Source organism: Anser brachyrhynchus (assembly GCF_964034855.1).
Source record: "Anser brachyrhynchus genome assembly, chromosome: 4".
NCBI lineage: Eukaryota > Metazoa > Chordata > Aves > Anseriformes > Anatidae > Anser > Anser brachyrhynchus.
This window is the reverse complement of record NC_137698.1, coordinates 13437598-13459540: the sequence shown is the minus strand read 5'-3', so window position 1 is coordinate 13459540 and position 21943 is coordinate 13437598. Positions and strand designations below refer to the sequence as shown.

Sequence of the window (21943 nt, the reverse complement as noted above, 5' to 3'; positions counted from 1 at the left end):
ACTTTTAACACTGATAAATGATGAAGTGCTACAAAACATTCATCAAGGGACTTAAAAGTCAAAAGATATGCATTACTGCAGCATTGTTTTCTATTCCACCACTCCTTTTACAATTTGGGAAGAAGTTAAAAACGGAAAGTCAGTAGCGCAATACAAACATTTCATACTGAGCCTGCCTTTCTTTGGTAAAGATTTCTCAGCTACAGGGTTTATCCTGTGCTTGCATGGCAAGAGAAAATCCTTGGGGATGCATGAAAGGGAAAGTTTCCTTTTGCATTAAGTCGGCACTTTCCATATGTCCATCTGCCTCCTCCTCTCTCTTCCTCCTTTTCTTGCCACAAACAAGAACTATCATTCATTCCAGTTTAATTCCACTCTCCAGCCCCTTTCCTTTTCCTTCCCTCACCCTCTTTACTTTATTTTCCATCACATTTTTACAGTCTTTTTTTTTCTCCTTGCAATACTTAGCTACTACACACAGCTCATGCTTTAAGCGTGATTGTTGGTGACTTTGGGTCCTCTACTGTGGAAACAACCAGGGAGCTGAGGAAGGTCACTGCACAGACTTGGCATGGTCAACATGTGGAGAAGGCTTTACCTTCTGAGTGATGTGGTTGATCCAGGGAGAAGAGCAGTTGCTGAGGTCTGGTCCTTGGGGCTCCCAGATCCCATCTGGTGCAAGACACCGGAAAGTCGCAACACCTGGAACAGGAAAGGCACCGTGTTCAGTATTATCAGCTGAATTTCTCCCACAGGACTCCATCTCACAGGCTTCATGTCATACCGACTGGAACATCATGCAAAGCCTGGGAGCTTACTAGCGCTTAGGACCTCAGTAGGATGTCTCTGACTAGTCTCAGTGCTCTAATCTCCCATCACCTTATTGCTTAGGGCTCTAAGGCATAAAAGACTAATGAAGTAGGGCAGGGATATCATTTCCATTTCACCTAACAGAGACTATGGACAGACGTCTTTGCCTCAGGCCTGACAGGAAAGCTCCCAGGGAGTAAGAAACTGAAGATGGATCTCAACCACTGAGCCAGCATCCCAAGTGCTGGGCTGGCCGTTCTGCCTGCTCTGCCCCGCTGTTGGTGCCTCAGCATCAGACCCCGAGCTTTGACTTCCTTGCCCCCCACTGCTTTATGAAGGTTTTACTGCTCTGAATCATCATTAAACCATTTGGGTGGAACCACGCAAAAGTTTAAATGCTAAAAAGCTAAGATGTAATGCTGGGCTTTACCATCCACCCCTGACCATTAAGAAGGACTTTAGAGGAAAGTTTTGTTTGGCAAATACCTCCCAGATCCCTGCTGCAAAAGACAGTAAAGAGTCTCTGGCCCTTCCAGACAAAGAGAAACGCATCCAAAATGATGCAGTTAAAGAACTTTAAAAAGCAAGAAAGCCAGTACATAGATTAAAGACTCTGCAACCTATAAAGTGCTCTACCCTGCAGAGCTAAACTTTTCAACGGGGGAGTGAATTACATACTAGGTCTGATAGTAGCGCCGATTAAAAACAGTGAGGGTTTGCTGATGCCTTCAAAGGGAGTGGGAAGAGGCCCACTGCTAATATACCATGGCTTTTAACAAATCACATGAATCACTGAAATTAGAGACTGGAAAGGCTTATTGCCTACACCAGACCATCCCCTGTCAACAAGTTGGGTTTGTTCTTTTTTTTTTTTTCTTAGCTATTTCCATCCAATCCTTTGCTCTTCTGCTTAGAAAATAGCTCCCTACATCCAGCCTTCATTTTCCCCTTTTACCATTTCTTTCCCTTTTCACAGCTTCAGTTCAGACTACCCTTTCCTCTCTCTGGGAACCACATGATACCTTTTGCACACCTAATTTTACCAAGCAGGGCTGAGAAAGACAGTAAAAATGTTTTTTACCTACTCTCACCATTGATGTCTTTCCATGCCTCTCATACTTGACGTACATTTTATCAGCCTGACTTCACTGAATTCAAGAGAGTCAGAATTTGTATACACAGGTGTGAATGGCTCTCCAGGGCAATAGAGTGAAGAATTAATAGAGCCTCCTCTGCAAGCCAGATCCCTCCAGCCCTTATTTTCAGGCAATTTCCTCCACCTTCCGATTTCTTCTTGGCAAGCTGGTTCTCAGGTCTGGACACCAAGACTAGCTTGAAAAATAAACTCTTTCTCAAAAACTGCATTTGTTAAAATACAGTAAACTAAACCATATGTCAAAGCCCATTATTCAGTCCATTGTGTTTTAATTTGGAGAGAAAATCTCCAAAAGCAACCTTTCGGGAGAAAACAACTGAGGGGAGAGTAGAAGAAAAGGAACAAAACCCAATAAACCATAAACCATTTTGAAAGAGTTGGCTTTGTTTTCTCCCTGCGTTCCCTGTTGATTGCACCGGATGCTGGCTGCAGTTTGAAAAATCACTCATGGTGGTTCAGGAGTACTATCTGGGAATACCTGTGCTTGGAAAGGCCAGCCACTGCCTTTGAAATGCAAACAGTGAAGCAGAGAGCTTCATCAAAATGTATGTTTTGTTGATTTTTTTTTTTAGCCAAATGAGTGAAGTGTCAGCCATCAACACACCAGTCAGTGAGCCCACAGGCTACAAATACAGCCAGAGCAGGGATAACAGGCGTACTGTACACAGCTTGTGGAGGCAGGATTTCTTATAGCACATCAAGCTCAACCCCAAAAGGTTATTAGCTTCTCCTTTCCTTCAGCCATTGCTCAGGATGCCAAAGATCCTGCACAATGTGCTCAGCACATCGAGGCTTCAGCCAGGCCAGCTGTCTGCCATACTTCTTCAAGGTAGTATAGACCTGACAAAGGGCAGCAGCGTAATCCACTGATGAAGATGTGTATGCCACAGGGGCCTGTGGTCAGGCCACCTCTCGACTTACCTATCGAGCCCATGGGACACGGTTGCTTTGCCACCTGCCCCTGCCGGGTACGAGACCACATAATATCACGAGCTTCCATGGGGTCGCAGCTCTCTGCACCCGCTGGGGGCAGCTGGGAGGAGGCAGGCGGCAGGTGTGTGGTCATTTCGTCGGGGACGTCAGCCATGGGCGACGGCGTGCTGGTGCTCCTGTTCCTCCTGCCCAAGGCGGAGGTGGTGGTGGGGCGGCCGGTGCTGCTGGTGGCCATCCGCGGCGTGGTGCTGGCAGTGGTGCTCCCCGGGCCCAGCGCCCCTGACGTGGATACTCCTGAAACAAAGCCAAAGCTGGTTAAAGAGAGGGAGGAAAAAAGGCAGATGGAGTGGATTCAGTCCCGAGGATGTCCCCTCTGCCTACCACTCAAAGCAGCCTGCAGAGTGTAGCAGGAGCTACAGCTAGTGGGGTGCTTGCTGCCTTTAAGAGAGATGCTCAAACTCACAGTTAGGGAAGCACACAGGGGGGTAATGACCACTGGAGCACATCTGATTTTCCAAAAGCACTAGCATCGGATGAAAATAAAGCAGCATTTTATGCCCTCCCCATTTTTCTTTCTGGCATTTTAATGTACAATCTTATTTTCCATCTTTTAGGGAGCACCTAGCACAGAAGTGCTTTTAATTTTTTAGTGTTTCTGAAAACCCAGCTGGTTTGGACAGGAAAACATTTTCCATGGTATAATAAAAAAAAAAACAACAACCTGCACCACAAACCCATCCCCCCCAAAATGAAGCTCATGGAGGGATGAATACAGGGGTGCTCTCTGAAGCAAGTCCCTCGTTTTCTCTCTCGTGTCTTGCTGCCTCATCCCAACAGCAGTGCTCAACTCAAGCTGATGGCCACGCAGCAGGCACAAAAGCACACATCAGCCCAGCCAAATCCTCAAGAGTTTAATCCTCAAAAGGCTATTTCATTTACAACTAATGGTGGGCAGTCATGCAGCAAGAGGTGGCGAACTTCTTTTAGAAATGCATTAACCCGCCCTACATCCTGCCAGAGCTGCGCTAAGTGTGGTAAATATTGAATGATGTCCACCTTCTAATTACCTTGTTTTGCCTCCTGTTTATGTTTAGACCGAGTTTTTTGCACTGACTGCAGCTTCACGTGGCCTTCTTTGTGGCTTGACCTGAAATCTCAGGTCTGGAAGCCGAGGCTGGCTACCGCCACCACCCCTGCCATGCCTCAAAGTGCAGAGGCTTGTGCAGAAGTCTGCTTTTCCCCCGTTCCAAAGATAAGCACCCTCCTGCTTCTCTCAACATAACAATTCTACTCTAGTCAATAAGAGATGTTCACGACTGTCCCACCAATCCCCCCAGCAGTACAGACACAACGAGCCAAGGAGGACTTGTCTGTTATCAGTCCCTTTTAAATTCCCATGCCACATCTCCCTAATGTCTCTTCCAGCATCCAAAAATCATTCAATGTGATGGTTGTACCACGTCCAGCAACAGGAATTTGAGTTTCTACATTAAAGACAGCCACATGTGAATGCCAGCCTAGCCAGAAATTAAAATTAAATGCAGGAATCACCCTTTCACCCCGAGGAGCAGCGTCGTAACAATTCAGCTGTGTGAGCAGGCTCAGACTGCAATCTCCTGAGAGCCAAGACTTTCCTTTCTTTGAGGACTGGTGAAGCAGACCACTTTCAGTATTAATGTAATATTCGTTATTAATGTGTAATGATATTGCTGTCACTGGAGTTCAGGTAAACGTTCATTCAAGTCAACCTATTTAAAGCACAGAGACGACTGCCTTTAGTGTGGAACAGGAGATTTTCCATCCTGAAAGCCTTTTTTTTTTTTTTTTGTAATTTAAGTAATTACCTCATGCCAAACCATGGTGCTGTGAGCAGTTCCCATGCCCCAGCATAATCAATAATGCGGCAGCTGAAGCGCACGCTTGCTCTGGGTTTAGATAATTTCAATCCAAGCCTGAGAAACCCTCTCTGCAAAATTTAAAACTAAGTCAGAAGCATCATAAACACAACTTTCTGAGGCATCAGTGCTTTTGTTCCAGAAAATGTTCCACTTAAAAATACCAGCTCCATGATTTCTAGGAAAACTAGATTATCTTCTCCCCCAGCCTCCAAAAAGGTGAGCAACAGTGCTCACCTTTATACTGGGATATAGGTTAAGCAATGTGATCCAAAATCTAGTCTCCCACCTGAGCCAAGAGGTTGGTGGACAGCAGGACTTCAGAGATCTACTTGTGTTTGTTTTTTTTTCTGCTATTGTAGTATATCAGATGCCCTTGCTTCAATTCCTTGCTCTTTGCATTTCTCCCCCTGTTAACATCGGCTCAGCCCCCAGCCTTTGCACAAGTTCCCCTGTTTTTAACTTTGCAGGGAGGCACTTCACTCAGATGCAGGTCAGCAATGCTCACAGGGACTTTGACTGATTTGGGTTAAGGGCCTTGACTGGAGACTCTCCAAGCTGTGCTTGTCAGCACGGGGGGCTGTGGTTTCTGCATGTGCACTTGCACACACACACACGGGATGCTCAAAGTTTTGGGAAATGTCGACATTTCAGCAATCACAGAACTCACTGATCAGACTTTCCAGCCTTCTCGTGCCACCTCCCTTCCACTAAGAGCCTTGGGTTTGAATGAATTCCAAAAAATACAAAGCCAAATTCTGCAGACATTGACAGATATCTTCTAGGTCCCGCTCAAAGCTGTGCTACATCACGAAGCGGCACATGATTTCCATCTGACATTGCAGGGAGGACAGAAATTTGTAGAGAACTTCAACAAAAACTGTCTGTTTTTACTACGGCAGGTCTTGCCATGAGTACATATTTTATGTTTTCATAATAACAATCAGTCTGATAAATAACAACCTGCAGCTCTTCTCCCATTTAGTCATGCAGTAACAAGTTACTTTCCAATTGCAAAATGAGCTACACCATACACTACAGGCACAGAAGTACCAAGTAGAAATAGTGGATGCAGTTTTAAGGGCAAAACTGGTAAAACACCCTTAAAATCATTCTTAGAGTCATTTGCAAGCAGATAGAAACAAATTTCCAGCAGCCAACAGAGAAGAGTAACTACTAGCTGAAACTTAAATGACAACTTTTTTTTTTTTCTGTAAAAGTTCCTGAAAATGAGTTGTATTGAGCCCTAATTAGGCCATGGAAGATGCAGCAAAGTGCCTAGGCACCCAGGAGCTCCCTTGGCCTGCTCGCAGGGGTACTGCATTTCTGAACCTAGTTTTCACTGATGATTATTGAATATCTTGTGGCATGTTGCTTCTGGAATAGTCCTGGCAAGTTTACTGTGTCAGCTATGCACAAGGGACTTACTGATATTTTCCTTCAGCCATTAAAAAAAAAAAAAAAAAGTTTTTATCTTTCAACTCCCCTTGGCATTGGTGCCAAAATCTCTTTGAGGGCTTGTTCTAATTTTTTTCTTCTTCAGCTGGGCTTTCTCTCTGTAAAAATACACATCTCTGCCATTTACATAGCATACATTATAAAAAGATACAAAAGAGCCGACCTGAAGTGGTCTAATGGAGTGAGATGGATGGGATAGCACTGGGTTCAGCTCAGAGGTCTGGTTATTCAACGGCTCAACTTGGTAACGAGCCCCAGTGAGCATGACGAATGCACTAACAACACCCGGCTTCAGAGGCCCTGCCACTTGCTGATGTTGCTCACACAGCTATGTGCTTTAAAACAAAGTTAATTGGTTAGAAGGGAAGGAACGAGAGATCAGCATCATTTACATATAAATGATTCTCAAATCCAAGCAAAACCACGCAAAGACTGCAACCTGTACCAAATTACCTAAGCGCAGACCAGAGATCAAACCTCCAGATTATCTCAGGCTGCCAACAAACTGCAATTTTTTAACTTGGAGAAAACCAGCACTGCTTGAGGTCACTTTAATAGAAGGACTCTTCTGAAAATACTTCGTAGTAAAATCCTTGCCCATAGACGAGTGGTGACCTTTAAAAATCATCCACACAGTTACGAATAGGAATGTATAGTCTCGATTATTTTAATTTTACTGCTTGCTTTCACCATGTTTTGCCATATCAAGAGTTTAAAAACACGTTTTAGGCAAGAATCGGTTTTTACTCCTACACTCAAATCCCAAACATTCACGAGACTTTACAAAACTCAATCCCACGAAGCACCATCCCCAGCACAGTGCTGGGACAGGTATTTTCACAGTGCTCCTAAGAAAGCAAAGTGTGGTTGTGGAAACATCTTTTTCCCAGAAACACCCCAAAGTGATACTTCGCTTTTTTTCTCCCCTGTGCTATCCAGAGAGCTGGCACTAAGAGCAGAAGACTAAGTTTTGCCATCAGTCAGTCCAGAGTGGCAGGTATAAAAAAAAGCATTTCCAGTTCCACAGGGGAGTAATTGCAACTCCCAGAGGAACCTCTCTCTATTCCCTGCACATTTACTGGCGAGAAAAAGAAATGGCCAATCTTTTCCCCTTTCCTTTTTCCCGTACACATAACTCAGCCTCCTGGTGGAGGAATTTTGCATGGCCAGGGGAAAATCATGGGAGGAATTTGCTCACAGGAAAAAAAAAATCTCTATATAAATAAAGTTCTCTTTCTTTTCTCTCTCCGTTTCCTTCTTTTCTTCTTTCCTGGCCTAAAATGACAAGCACACAACCAACCAGCACTTCATATTGGCAACTATGAAAATCCAGCACAGATGTCTTGCTTTCTACTCTGTTCACATCTTCCTGGTGCTCCCAGCCATGGGTGACTGGTCTTTGAATAGCGTTTTCCTATCACAAAAGATTGTGCAAAGCAGTCTTGATTGCAGGCAAGAGTATTTGCCATCGCTACCAAGCTTCCTTTTCTCTCTTTTTTTTTTTTTTTTCTCTTTTTGCACCGAAGTATCCAGCCTATAACCAGCTCTTGTAGTTGGAAGGAGAGACCACACTTGACATTTCGTGAGCAAGGTCCAAGCAAGCCCTGAGCAAGGTCCAAGCAAGCCCTGATGACTTCACTCTCCTGCGAGTTTTGCGTTCCCTAGCCTGATGCTGGAGCAGATGTGTTGGGGCACCGGTGTTCAAGAGCCCCCGCTTGCTCCCTGCGCTGCACATGGTGCATGCCAAGCCACTCGCTGGCAGCTCTCAAGCAACTGAGGTACAACTAATCCAAAGGGTTCAACTTTTGGGGGAGGATAAAGCAATCCAGCTACCCTCTTGAGCACGTCCAGGCTGTGTTCACAATTATTTATGCACGTTAACTGCTGCACAGAGACAAACGTAGCATGGCTGATTTCTGAAAGGCTGCACAAACCACAAAACCTGAACGTCTCCCATCTCCTTTAACTAATTTTGTCCTTCTTGTATTTGGCAAATGCATCATTTGCTTACATCAGTCCACTTCTTTTTTTTCCATTTCTTCTGCTGAACAATGGTGCAAATTGTATTTAAATAGCAATAAGAAGACTTAGGCATGTCTTGAAAGAAGAAGCCCAAACCTAATGCAGTTGGAGGATTATATCACAGCTGTTTTTCCCTTCCCTGGCACATAAATGCATCTCCTGGGAATTAGTTTTCTACAGGCATTTTCAAACGCACTTCAGAATATTTTCTGAAAGTCACTAGAAAAAAATATTATTTGAAAATAAATATAGCCCCATTTTTTTCCACACACTAGTGTTCTGCAATGTTACACCAAGCCCATGCCTCAGAAGACATCACCCTGCAAAACCATCTCAGACTGGATGCCCAGTGGAAGACCAAAGGCCACACATCAGTGCCACGCAGGAGCTGCAGCATGAAGAATCAACAACGCCAGATTAGCCCAAAATTATGTACACGTCCTTTCATTTGTTTGAGAGAAAATATGAACTTATTTTTATTGCAAGTGAAGGCCAAGCAGGCTTCACATCAGATGTCTGAACAGCTCTCACCTGTACTCACACACCCAGTGAACAGTTTGTGTAAGCTAGGCCAGAATCGTATGTGAACATAAAAGTTCACACACTGTTGTGTGTGAACAACTTCAGAGGGTTGTTTTTTTTTTTTTTGGTTGTTGGAGTTTTATTGACTGAGACTGACGAAAAGCTCACAAAAACTATTTGTGGGAAGAAAGATTAGATATATGATGGTCCCAAAGTGTTCAGCATATCATGTCGTCTTGTACAACATGACTGCATGTAGTCCTGGACCCTGGGAAAGTTGTATAAAGTATGAGCGCATACTTACAGATATGTAGTTCTTTTTTTCCTCGCCCTTACCTAACATCTGAGATAGCAGAAAGGAGAGAAGAAAGGTGCGTTTCTGCACCTGAGAGAAGAAAGGTCCATTTCGCTGTGGACTGCTGCCAAGTGGAAACATCCTTTCTGGATTTTTTTTTTCCTACCTCGCGTAGCAGGGGACCGTGATTTGTGCTCAAGGCTACTCTGCCCACATGTAACAACTCTGCTGAGCCTGGATGGATGCTGCGATGGATATGGGCCAGATGTTGAGTGAGTTCCCAGCACTAGGGAGAAACTTTCTGCTGTGGTCCAAGATCTGGTGCAAACTCAGCTGTTTCTCTGCACTCCAAGCTGGAATCACTTAACACACTGTTTTTCTTTTTCCCTCTGGATCTCCATTTGAGAGCTTAAAATTAACCCAAAAGACAAAGAATGAGAATTCGAGTGTGCAAAATTTTCACAACAGGTTCAAATCCAGTCAATCTGCCCAAACTCATCCCTTCTCACTGCACCACAAATATCAGCAAGGAAAATTAAAAGCAACCACCACATGGGACCAATTTCCAACAGGCAAAAACCCATCTCTGTCCAAGCCCTTTTGAATCAAAACTTCACATTTCTGACAGTGATCAACTGCCCACTATGTACACCGAATTGGTATGGAAAGGTCAAGTTTTGTGGAAAGCGGTCTAGTTATTATTGTAAAAATTCCACATTTTGCCTGAAAAAAAAAAATGAATCCAAACAACTAACTTTTTTTTCTTCTTGTTTTGGTGAGGTATCCACTTTTATGAGTCTTCTCCCTCCCAGAAAAGTGTGTGTGGGTTGGGGGGTGAGTACTTAATATCATTCTGGCTCCCAGCAGCTCTTGGTGTGAGATCCCCAGTCTAGTTGTCATTTGAGTAAAATAAGCTACTTTTCATTTTCTTCTTCTCTTGGACCCATTCTTATCCAAGGAATTATGGGATCCTGCTTAAAATGAGCAACTTCAGAGACATCAGATAACATTTTACCTGTCACTGGCAGGGGGCTGGAGCACAGCAGCATACCTAGTAAGGACAGGAAATTCAGTGCTACAGCACATGAGCATCGGCTGCTGTCTCCACCACAGTCCTCTTCTGTCAGTCTCAGTGGCCAAAGACTGCACTTAAAGTCTTAGCCCTGTTTTTCTACCCAGGATCTCTGTCAAATCCACCTTTGCGAACCTCTCGTACCCGTCAGTGCACATCCAGTGAGGGCACTGATGCCATGTTGCTATTTCCAGACTTTGCAACTGATTCTGATTCAACCAGGAAGAAATTTAACTGGACCGTCATGTATAAGACATAAAAAGACTAGCATCTTTTTCAACATCGTTCTGCAACGCTTTTAGAAACCTTGATGAACTATGCCCATAGGATGCCTGGTAAACAGGAAAAGATTACAGAAGAGCAGATCTAATAGACAGTACATCAGGATTTATTACAAATGGACTAATCAAATAGGTTTGAGAGTTCAGTTCAAGAGCTATTTTTAGGCAATCTAGCTTTATACCGCTCTAGTTCTCAAAACCACTGTCAGATATGGTTGCTTTTATTTTGAATTCATGGATTTTAACATATAAAATCTGACTATTTTTTTATAATCCACATGCTATTTCATACAGGGGGAAAAAAAGCACAAAATCCCTTTTTAAGGGCACACCAGCTGCATATTATTACCGAATGTATGGAGTGAACTTCTAACCTCCACAACAATCTCTGTCCCCTGGCATGATTTACATCCATCAGAGCCAGTGGTGCAGATCTTATGTACTGTCTTTCAACCTGAATCCTTCAAACTCTATTAAAGAGAAACCCAGTAGGAATTCCCCCGTATCCCATTGTTAGAGGAATCGCTTTTGATTTCAATAGCAGGTGCTGTCAGTTTTTCATTCAGACCATGCTAGAGCACAGACACGTGAGCGCTGTGCTTACAGCTTCAGGAGTTTCACTGGAGGCTGACATTTTAAGGTTTGTAATTTTTTTTCTTTTTAATTAAACCATGTATATGTTTTATTCGTGCGAGCTGAAATGCCCCTTTAGATTTCTATGCAAAACAAGCACGTGTGTAGCTGCTAAGGGGGAAAATAATTTTTCCTGTCCATTTGGCGACGGATGTAACTTTATCTTTTGTGTATTTTCTGCTTTTTACCTACACTTCTGTGTCTTTAATCAAAGAACTTGCAAGCCTTCTGCAGAGTCAGTGCCAGATGGAGCCAGTCCTTCTCCAGCAGTTCTCCACCTCTGCATTCGCGATGAATGGAAGCAAGTGCAGGAGCCCTAAAATGACTATTCACGCCCCAGCATTTTCTGACCTACCCAATCAACACGACAAGTGCTTCCAGGTGCCAACGGCACTCAGCTTATATTGCTGTCTGAAATGTTTCTTCAGTGCAAGCTCAGGCACAACTTTAATATGAGCAAACTATCATCTTCAAGTAGTCTCTGCTCATCTGTGTGTGTAATATCTCCAATCTCGATGCTAGGCCGCAAGATGGCCAATTGCATTCAGATAAATGCCTTGGACTCCTTTAAACATATCATAATCTGCCTGTGAAATGGCTGGATAGTTACTTTCCAATTTGTGAAATGGTTCAAAGACTGTAAATAAAAAAGAAATTGGACAGCTTTCAAAAGTACAGATTAGAGTTTTCAATTCTCAGTGATACAGTGCTTCCCAGCTACACTCCTGTGATCTCCGTATTAATATTTAAAACCTGATTGTGTTGTGCTCTTATCTTGAACAAGAGAGCAGAGTACGACCAAACCCAAGCAGACGATGTGCTGAAACAAGAAGATGGCAACTCCCCAGCCCTGCAGCACGCACTTGTGCGAGAGGCATGGGTGGAGAGGTGGGTGGGAGCCTTCTGGCCTCCCTTCCTCCCATCTGATTTGGCATATTAAAATTACGAAGGCTGCTTGTCGCATTTACTGGGCATCTCCCCTTACACTATGTGCACCATCCCTCAATCCCAGCTGCTCTGAGGCTCGGGATTTGAGTTCTCTCTCAGGTTTGCATGTCATTGTTGAGCATCCAAATGAGCCCTGATGCCCAGCATTTTAAGTGCAAACATGCTCCATGGGTGGGCTGGTCAACTGAAATAAATAAAAAAAAAAAAAAAGGGAAATAGAATCCCAAAATACAAAAGGTGGATTTAGGGCTGCTTGTACCCTTCTTCATCTAGCCAATTTTAGGACTGACTTTGTCAGTCCTAAATGAATGGGAAGGCTGAAAGCTGGGACTGCCGTCTATACAGTAAATGCTAAACCCATACCGCACTTCTAGCATCCTCTGGAGCAAGGGGAATGATAAACCTGCCAGCAAAAGCTCACTTTTTGTCTTTCACCAAAACTGTCTATTTTCTCCTCCTGCTACAACCCACTGTTTATTTCAAACCTTATTCAGAAAAACCAAATCCTTCTCCAAAGCTGCCAAGTGATTTTTCTCTACAGGGGAATTGCTCTGCTCAGTCTCTGACTGCATTGGCTTCTATGTTATTTATTTATTCCATTTATTCTTGCTCCTGCAAGAAAAACAGCCTGAGCTCTGAGGAGAGCTGATTATTCAAACTAGCAGGAATAGGGAAATGCTGAGAAAGGCTGTCTTGTCTTGTCCTTCAAGTATGCTCTCATGCACCTCAGTGTGGATGTGGGGTGAAGACCTCTCCTGTAAATGACTGCTCCTGAAGAGAGGGTAGGGATGGCCTCGGCCTCTCAGCCACATCTCATTTTGCATTTTATAGTGCAGATTAGGTCAATCCTTTCACCAGACTTGCCAGTTTACCATACAGCCCTGGCAGGACAGATAGAAGAAAGGGAGGGAACAAGCTAGCGCTAAACACACAAAAATCTTTCATAAAACCAAATTCTAAGAAGCTGACAAAACTCCATTGTGAGAATATCAATATTCAGCTGCTTTAAGAAAATAAGCAGTTTCCCTGACAAACCGTAATACTGTTTAGCTCCTTTCCAAAACTCTTTATTGCTTATGTAGAAACGTCAATATTTCATAAAGCTCACTTCTAATAGCTGTATTCATGTTGGCTCAGGGATCTGCCTAAACAATGCTTAACTAGAGGACTGGTATCTAAATTTGTTTTATAGATATCTGGTGTTCTGTGGAGGGCTTTAACAATGAAAGAGCCATTAATATTATGAAAAACACATTTGCTTTGGCGAAGCAGATTTATAACAAATAAACAAATTGTGCAATACGGGGAGTTTTAAGTTGAAGCAAACTGGGTAACATTTTCATACGAGCATTTGGCACTTAAAGACACAGGCAAAAAAGTACACTATCAAAACCACACTGATGTCCTACCAAGGCTGACACACAAGCATCCCTTACCTGTATTGTGGGAGTATTTTTGTTGAGAGAGGACACTGGGGTGCAGGTAGTGATGCTGAATATGCAGTAATTTGCCTCAGCATCATTTTAAGGAGATGCAAAGATCTCCAGCCTGAAGACTCTGGTGCTGAAGTCATTGTCATGGCTAGTCATCTCTGTTGAAAAATCACACTACAAAGCTGAGAGGCTGTAAGGACCAGCATCCAGCTTCAGAGAAGGAGGTTTATCCCTACTTGTTTGACTCAACACCACCAAGAGCTGCCAAATCTCATCAAGTCAGCTCTGGCCAAGGTGCAGTTTCAAACTCTAACTAGAGGGGGTTGATAACAAGGTGACAATATGTAAGAACAAGGTGGAAAAGCCTTCAGCACTGATTTCTAGCTTTACACCTCTCGGCTTTCAGATTATTCTTGCTAATGGCTAGTTCAGACCAGCACACTGCAAGTAAGTTTAGTATTTGTTCTTGTGAAGAGGATGAATATACTCATTAGCCTTGTGGGGCTTTGAATTAGTCCCACAGGAAAGACAGACATCAAAAACCTACAGGAAAGTGAGTAGTGGTGTTGAAGCGCACCATATTTTAGGACAAAGCCATATTCCTGCCTCCCCAGGTTTGGCACCTGGTTTTGCACACAAAGTGCAAAGAAAAGAGAAAATTGCTAAAGATTAGGTACCCAGAGGAATTACTGGTCCAAACCAGAGCACAAAATACAAAGAGGAACATTAAGATGCTGCTGTGTTAGAGAGGAGATTTTCAATAATGTACTCTTGACCTGGAAGCCTAAACTACACCTGATCCACCTGGGCTACCAACAAAGGTGTTGTGGATTCCTCCAAGCAGCAGCAGAATAAAAAGTTGGAACTGGTAAAAAAAAAGCAGGTAGAATGACACAGGAATGAGAGAAGTAAATGATAGCCTTTAGAGATTTTTAAAACGTGTAAACTCATTGCCATTGTGTAATATATATGCCAGTAGAATTAAGTGCCTGAGTGCAAAGCAGAAATGTGATACTTTGAGCAAAAGAATCATGTCTCTCGTAGGGGAAAAAAACAGATTCATATATTCAACGTGAAAAAAGAGGAGATGGGGGGGAGAGAGAGAGAGAGAGAGAGAGAGAGAGACAGAAAAGGAAGTCTGACCTGGTCTAATGCACATATCTTAAAAATATAAATACTGTCTAGTTAAATGTGAACGCATTTTTATGTGATTAAAAGACTCAAAAGCATAACAGAAAACCAGGAAAAGAAAGAAAAAAAAAATAAGTAGCCAAGCAATTTGTATCAGATTCTGAAATACAGCAGAGACTCTTTGTTCAGATATTACTGTAAGTATAGGATAAAACTACTGACACAATACAGAGCTAGAGAGCTGCTGAATTCCTCTAGCACAAAGGCTAAAGCTCATTTTATAGCTCTCACAGGCAACATAAAATAAATACACCAATCTAGACTGTGATTATTATCCCCCTCCACCTTCAGCATCAAATACTGAAATATTTTTGTTTTGTAAATATTTCACATCGGACCATTTAGTGCATGTGTTGGGACCTGTAATGCTATTAGCCTTGAGCCTTTCACATTCCATACATGCATCAAGACGTCTTGTCAATTCATGGGGAAGAAGTATATTAGTTTTTTGAGTCATCGTAGTGCTTTAAAGGTACTAAAACCTCAAAATCCCTAATATTTTACATTATCCAGGCAGAACTCTCATTTTATAATAATGTTAACCCAAAATCTGCTCACTTATGTCATCAAAAGCAACTCTTCTTCCATTATCTTAAATGTAAATGAGAAAAAGCATGCAGCTGAAGCAGACAGAATAATTTATAACAAGAGGAAATCTGTCAGGCCAGGAATGCTAAAAACAGAGCATAATACTGAACTCATTTGGAAATAAATGAAATAACTGAATTTCGAATATGCTGGTCAGGCTTGAGATGGCAAGGGAGCAAGAAGGTCACCTGTGATAGACCCTCATGGTCAGCACTAAGCAAGACAACAGATGTTTAAATCTTCTAAATTAAAAAAAAAATAAAAAATAAAAAATAGGAGTAGAGCCTGACTGACCATTGATCTGAAACACAGAGATTCTTGGCATGCCAACCTGGAGCCACTCAGCAAAATGGAAATTACAAGTGTAAGTACTGCAGCAGCAACTGGCTTGCCCATTCTGTTCAACTACCACAGGGATTGATTCAGTTCAGAAAAAACACATGACTTTGCTTGAAGAAAGAGAAAGAGACAGGAAGGTTTTGATTTAAGAATCTGAATCAGCCAGTCAATGGACAGGGAAAAGTAGCAACCAAAAGCCCAGGACCTGAGGTGTTCTTTGGAGGTGCCTCACTACATTTATGACAACAGGAGCTTACAACATACAGGTTCCTGCAATGCCATCACCTTCACCATACTAAAATTTCCATGCCTGAGACTGCAAGTGCCTCAACTATTTGCTCACCTTTCTTTAGATGGTGCTGGGGAGGGCATAAACCTTTCCATGGATGACCGGAAAATCCCAAATTTCATCCAGGGTGGATGATGATCATAGACTGGTGGGCAGAGGCAGGGCAAAACTCAACCCAAACCAGACAACTGGCTGTCCTTATTTCCTTCTCCTCCTGCAGAGGACATCATCCGCCATAGTCCACAACCTGCTCCTGGGAGGTGCTGAGATGTGCCAGGGATTACAGTAAAGCAAGGAGGGCAAGGAATGCTTTGGTCCCCCTGTGTTACAGTATGAGGAAATTGCTAGCTAATGCAATAGAAAGACCCCTTCTCTCACTCCAGGCTATTCCCCAAGGACTGTCCCTGTGAAAAGTCCAAGGCTCAGACAAGGTATGGGACCGAATGGACTACTTTTCCCATCTGTGCCAAGCCTGGCATGTCCACAGTACATTTCTGAGTACAACATACAACTCTCTAATCCTCTTGGCAGCAGTCACTTGTACAAGGTCAGTCCCCCTGCCCTACAAGATGTTTTTCCAAATTAAACTCTTATTTTCCCTTATTAAACTTCATATTTGAGCTAAAACAGCGACACTGATTCAGTTAAACCACCGCTGTCTCCAGCTTTCGTCGAGAGCAGAGTGCACAGAAATCTCATAGACGCTGAGATGCCTGGGCGAACAGGCTCCAACGAAGCAACGGGTTGTCACAAAGGGAGACGCAACTTTATTTCTGCAATGTGCATCATTTCCAGCTCCAGGGGCACCAATGTGAAATTACGAAATATCTCAGTGAGGATGCATATTCAGTAATAGCAAGGTGCTGCATCCCGTACTGAAGAGATCCAACAGCATGTCTGAGAGCAGCCTGCCCAGCGTGCTCCAAGCCACCCGTACCTCTCAGGGCACGGTGACCCAACATTTATTTGTCACACGGGGCTTTCAGCCCAGTGCCAGCTGCTGCTCTCAGTGGAGACAGGGAGGTGTGTCCCTGAGAGGAGCTGGTATTCACCGCTGTTCACCACCACTGAGGGAAAGAGGTGGACGTAAGGAAAAAACTCACCTCCTGGTCCAGCCAGCTTATAGAGATGAGCAAGCACCCACCGGATAACAAATCTGATTAATCAGCTTTGGTTGAATATGCTCTAATAGAAAGGAAATGTTAAGCGTGTGCAAAGAAAACCAAATAAAACACATAAGGAAGGAGCTGGGTCTAAAAGCAGGTATTAGATTTCTTTTCTCTGTTGCACTCTGAGCAAATATTGTTCAAGGATGTTTGACAATCTGTTTGCCAGCCGAAGCGTGCAGCATTCCGATAACAATATAACAGAAAATTATGTGTCCATTTCTGTCAAGCCGAGGCAAGTCCAAGCTGTGCTGTTTGCCTACATGAAAAACAAAACCACGTAAGAACTGACCTGGGACACCGTGAGCGTATTGAAGGAGAAGGGACAATGCTGGGGAGCAAGGGAAAGAGGGAGCCGAGGGTGTAAAATGAAAACCACGTGCCGGGGCCAACTCAGCTTAACGATTCCTTCCTTGTACAATTAATGTGAAGTTGACCCTCCCTAGGTGGCATGTTTTCCTTTTTGTACTATTGAAATCTTAAAGCCCAGCCTGGCTGGATGAAAGCAGTATGAGCTAGCCAGGGTCGCTGAACATTTTTTTCTTTGGAGACAATTTCTCTGCAGGGATCCTCCAAGTGGGAAATGCGGTGTTAGATTGCCTTCATCAGCCAAGAGAAACACTGTGCCGGCGAGGCTGAGCCCTCGCAGATGATAGGATTCCTGCTGAAACTTCAGGCTGACATTCAGAAATCCCCCAATCTCCCTCTTACCCAGATTTCTCTCCCTGCATGCTGAATAAAACTTCATTCATGTGAAACCTGCATTACAGCTCTCTGGGCACGGTGCTGGCTTGCCTCCACCAAAAGGGAACTTAAATCACTATTTTTAGCTCTTTTCCTTATCCCAGGTCAGTTCCAAAACTTACCCCTGCATGCCTCACCTGTCGTTGCCTACGAACCACTTCTCCATCTGCCCCTTGAGTAACAAGTTGCACCTTCCAGCTTTATTTCTCCTTTGTTTTCCATCTGCTTTGCCTTCCCAGAAGAGCTCCTACTGGCAGACACATCCCGACCTGCACCTTTCCTCAGCCTCATGCCCAGATCTCAGCTATTTCCTTAACTCCAAAACCAAGGATACTCCCAGTGCCAACACGTTTGGATGTCTGTCCCCCTCCCAAAAGTCCAGTAGCCACAATTTAATTGCACAGCCCAGTAGCCACAATTTAGCACCCTAACTGTTGCCAAGTCCCCCCCTCGCCTGTTTGCAGACTCGCAGGGAATGCTAAGGCTTGGCTGCTTTGATAGAGCACCGAGTTTTTAAAATTGCCTTGCTTTCCCTTAGGGGCAGAAGGGTTCCTGGGCAGAAGGGGAACATATATGGCCTTTCTGCCCAGGGCTGCAGATCCCCAGAGCATGCCTCAAATTCTCCTGACAAACCTTTTCATATTCCAGGTAGGGCTCTAATGAACCGAGGGAAGCCCACCTGAGCACCAAGGGCAAGTGACGCTTACAACATCCCAGGCATTTTGCTAACATTGATCATCAGCTTTCCTTCTTCAAAACCCAACACAGCAGGATACAGGGAGGGGAGAAAAAAAGCCTGCTTTCTGGCTGACGTGCTACATCCCAGTGGTATTATTTGCTGAATTACCACTTTGGAGAGCCATCACCAGTAGGGCAGTGCTGCAGTCTGATTGCAAGGTGGAAACAACATTCATTTTCCCACCCTCAGAACCACCAGATGAGCTACCTGCATTTGTGTGTGTGTTTATATTTCTGTATATACTCGTTTTTTTTTTTCTCCACAAAAAAATTACAATTAGAGTTAACTGCATCTGATCAAACAGCGCATGAAAAAGGATGTGACAGAAGATTTTCACTCAAAACACCTGTCTGTGTAACTGGTATCCTTTAAAAGTTCTGTTGTTTGTTTTTTTTTTTTTTAAAGACAAGCTAAACCGTAACTGATATTCATAAAAACCTTTGTGATTCAAGCTTCCTTAAGGTAGGTGTGTAAGGTAAGCAAAGACGTATTTTTGCCCATGATAGCTGAGCTTACAGAAAAAAAGTAAATTACAAGATACTTAATCCTCTAACAACCAAGCTTGAAGCCCAAGGCATCTTTCATAGGCCAGAATGCATTTTGTAGAACAAAACTTCCCAACATAACACACGTGTCAGTGAAATCTCCCTTGCTGCATGCCTCCCCGGCCACTCTGCCATGCAGCACAATGGGACCACAATGAAGCTCTGCTTAAACCTTCCTTCTGGCAGGGCATCCTCACTTTTGTCTTTGAAATACGGGCTCGCTTCACACTGTCCTTGGTGGCCAAGGTGAGGTGAGCTGCAGCAGATGCGCAGCTGGCACGTGGCAGGCAAGAGTGATGTGAGGCAATGATTTCAGGAGCACGGCCCCGTCATTTGGGCCCTCAGAGGGAGACACAGAGAAGGATTTGTCTTAATGCCTGCCTGCGGAGAAGGTTTAGGTTGCAGTTAGAGCAGCTGGAAATTTATTCCAGCCCGGCGATGCTGGAGGTGGCACAGGGTGTCAGGGAGGAGGAAGGCATCGCCCCCCAGAGCGGAGATGCCAGCACGCATCCAGCAGGTCACGGCAGCCTCTCTCGGGTAAAGCAAAGCCTGTATTTCCCCAAGCCAGGAGGCCAAGGATGAAAATAGCTATAGAGAGTGAAAAAGTACTTCAGACCTTGAAAAGCAGGGCAGCTAGCCAGATGCTGTCCTGAGAACACCAACAAGTTGTGACAGAGATGTGCCGGCAGTGAGAGAAAGAGTCAAGCATACTCTCCTCGGGGAGCTCCTGCTCCGCAGGTCAGTGACAAAGCTTGGAAAGGAGGCATGATTTGGGGCTCCTTGGTTGTTTGAAATTATTGCCTTGGAGCTGTTGCAGTCCTATGCAAATAAAGAAAACTCCTCAGTCACTAGATACTTACAAACCCATTGTCTTACTGAGAGCAGGAAGAGAATTGTGCTGTGCCCAGAGCCGCACGCAGCCCGTGCCCTTCCACGTGGGTCAGGCAGGACTCTGCAGGCTTCCCTTACCGCTAATTTTTGTTCTCATTATTTTTGCCATCGGAAAAAAAATGCAGACACAATGAATAAGACATGCAGGTCAGGACTTTCATAAACAGTACCCTAACGTTAGTCTCTGAAAAAGTGGCCTGATTTTAAAAGCACTAAGAAAGCAGTATCTCCCACTGACTTCAAAAAGCACTGCCTTGTGCTCAGCCCTTTCATGTATCAGGTTATTTAGGTGTCTTGGCCTTACTTTCCCTTTGAATTTCATCTTTGCATAGCATAGGTTCAGCTTGAGAGTCCAATCTAATGAACTCGCACATGTGAGGCCAGACCTAACCAAGCCCTAAAAGATTAAGGCACCCGTTTCGCTCAGCCTAGCTGGGAAATCCTGACTGCACCTTGCAAAGCATCGACCGCAGTATTTACATCACTCCTAAAATACCTGCAATTACTGGAAAACCACAAACATCCACTTCATGCATCTCTGCACGTTCAATTTCTGCATGTGCTTTTGAATCTGAATCTGGAGGTAATCCCTCAATGGCAAAAGGAACCCGACGAATAGTTCAGTCCATCTCACGGTGGCTGAAATACCTCCCATGGTTTGCTGTGGCAGCACACGTCACATCTTTGTTGGACAAAATTAGCAGCAAGGCCAACGTTTATTATGGTCAGGTTGGATTAGGGCTGGTAGCTAGAGAGCAGTGTCTCTGCTGGCGAACTAAGATTTGCTCTGAAAAACCTGCAGAGAGCCTGTGCTGCCCTATTTCTCTCCACTCACTGGCAAAGAGTCCTGTGACAGCCTACGTGTGCGTTCTGCCTCCCACGTCACTCTTAGAGCATCAAATAGAGTGCTTTTGGTGTTCGAAAAAATCTTTTCTTTTCAGCTTTTTACCAAGTTTCACTGCTGGAAACAGCTTTTCTATCCATGTATTCTGGGATTGCATCGTACAACATACTCTAGAAGTCTTCAGAAAATACTACGTGAAATAAAGCACTGGTGGGTTTTGTGGTATCGTCTTAGTGATATGGCTTAGTGGAGGATTGGTTAGTGTTAGGTCAGAGGTCGGACTAGGTGATCTTGGAGGTCTCTTCCAATTTAGATGATTCTGTGACTCTGTGATTTGCACCAGAGCTGAAAGAGACGGATAGTTTTGAAGTATTTTGATTTGCCTTTTCTCAAAATAAAATAAAATAAAATAAAAAAACTGTGTAATTACTAATAATTATATGTGACATAACTTTAAAAAAAACAACAGCTGACTGCATGTTAACCTTGCTAACATGGCAGTGCCGACCGTGGCAGCATACAGTTTCCAATTCGGTACAGTTTTTAAGCCTAGGCTTAAGGTTATTGGAGCCAACACTTCAGAATATAGCATGGGCTGAACTCCTTTCCTAGCCATAGACCCAAACTTCTAAACTCTCGTTCACTCCTGTTCTCCCCTGGGAGATGAAAAAAAATCCAGATAAGGCAGAATTAACACGGGCATCCAGCATCTCCCCCAAACAGCATCTACCTATCGGCTGAGATCTGCCGAGTCCAGGTCAGATTACAGAGGAGAAGAGCATATGAAATGCATTTTGCTATGAACCACAGAACAAATGAAATCATATATAAGGGATCAAATGCTTCAATAGCACAAGCCAGGCACTGTTCTGTGTGCTCTGCCCATCAGCTCGGTCCCAACAAGGGGTGAATCTGACTTAATCTTCTGCACAAACTCCACCAAATGCCGTTTCAATTGAAAAAGGCTTAAGGTGAGATTTACTTTTTTCCACACAAACTCCTGCCACAAGCACTGTTGAGATACTTGCATGCATTAAAACATGACAGACACTAAATCACAGAGTGTGTTATATTTATTTTTAAGCACAAGCAGGCATTTCTCTGAAAAGGACTTGTACCATCCTAAATTTTAATTCAGCTCCTGTTTGT

The 21943-nt window shown here is 43.8% G+C and overlaps 2 protein-coding genes across 29 annotated transcripts in view; one reads left to right on the top strand and one right to left on the bottom strand.

The window, feature by feature from the left end:
• Positions 1-21943, top strand: part of LOC308195067 (uncharacterized protein) — a 1623621-nt gene that overhangs the window by 581085 nt on the left and 1020593 nt on the right. The gene's annotated exons all lie outside the window — the stretch shown is intronic.
• ADGRL3 (adhesion G protein-coupled receptor L3) overlaps positions 1-21943 on the bottom strand; it is a 535523-nt gene that overhangs the window by 107521 nt on the left and 406059 nt on the right. For all 28 annotated transcript variants that reach the window (XM_080591834.1, XM_080591831.1, XM_080591832.1 and 25 more), the window contains 2 exons: positions 2888-3193; positions 599-702 (listed from right to left, as the gene is read on the bottom strand). In XM_080591834.1, coding sequence (XP_080447960.1) covers positions 599-702; positions 2888-3193 — 410 coding nt within the window. The remainder of the gene's footprint in view (positions 1-598; positions 703-2887; positions 3194-21943) is intronic.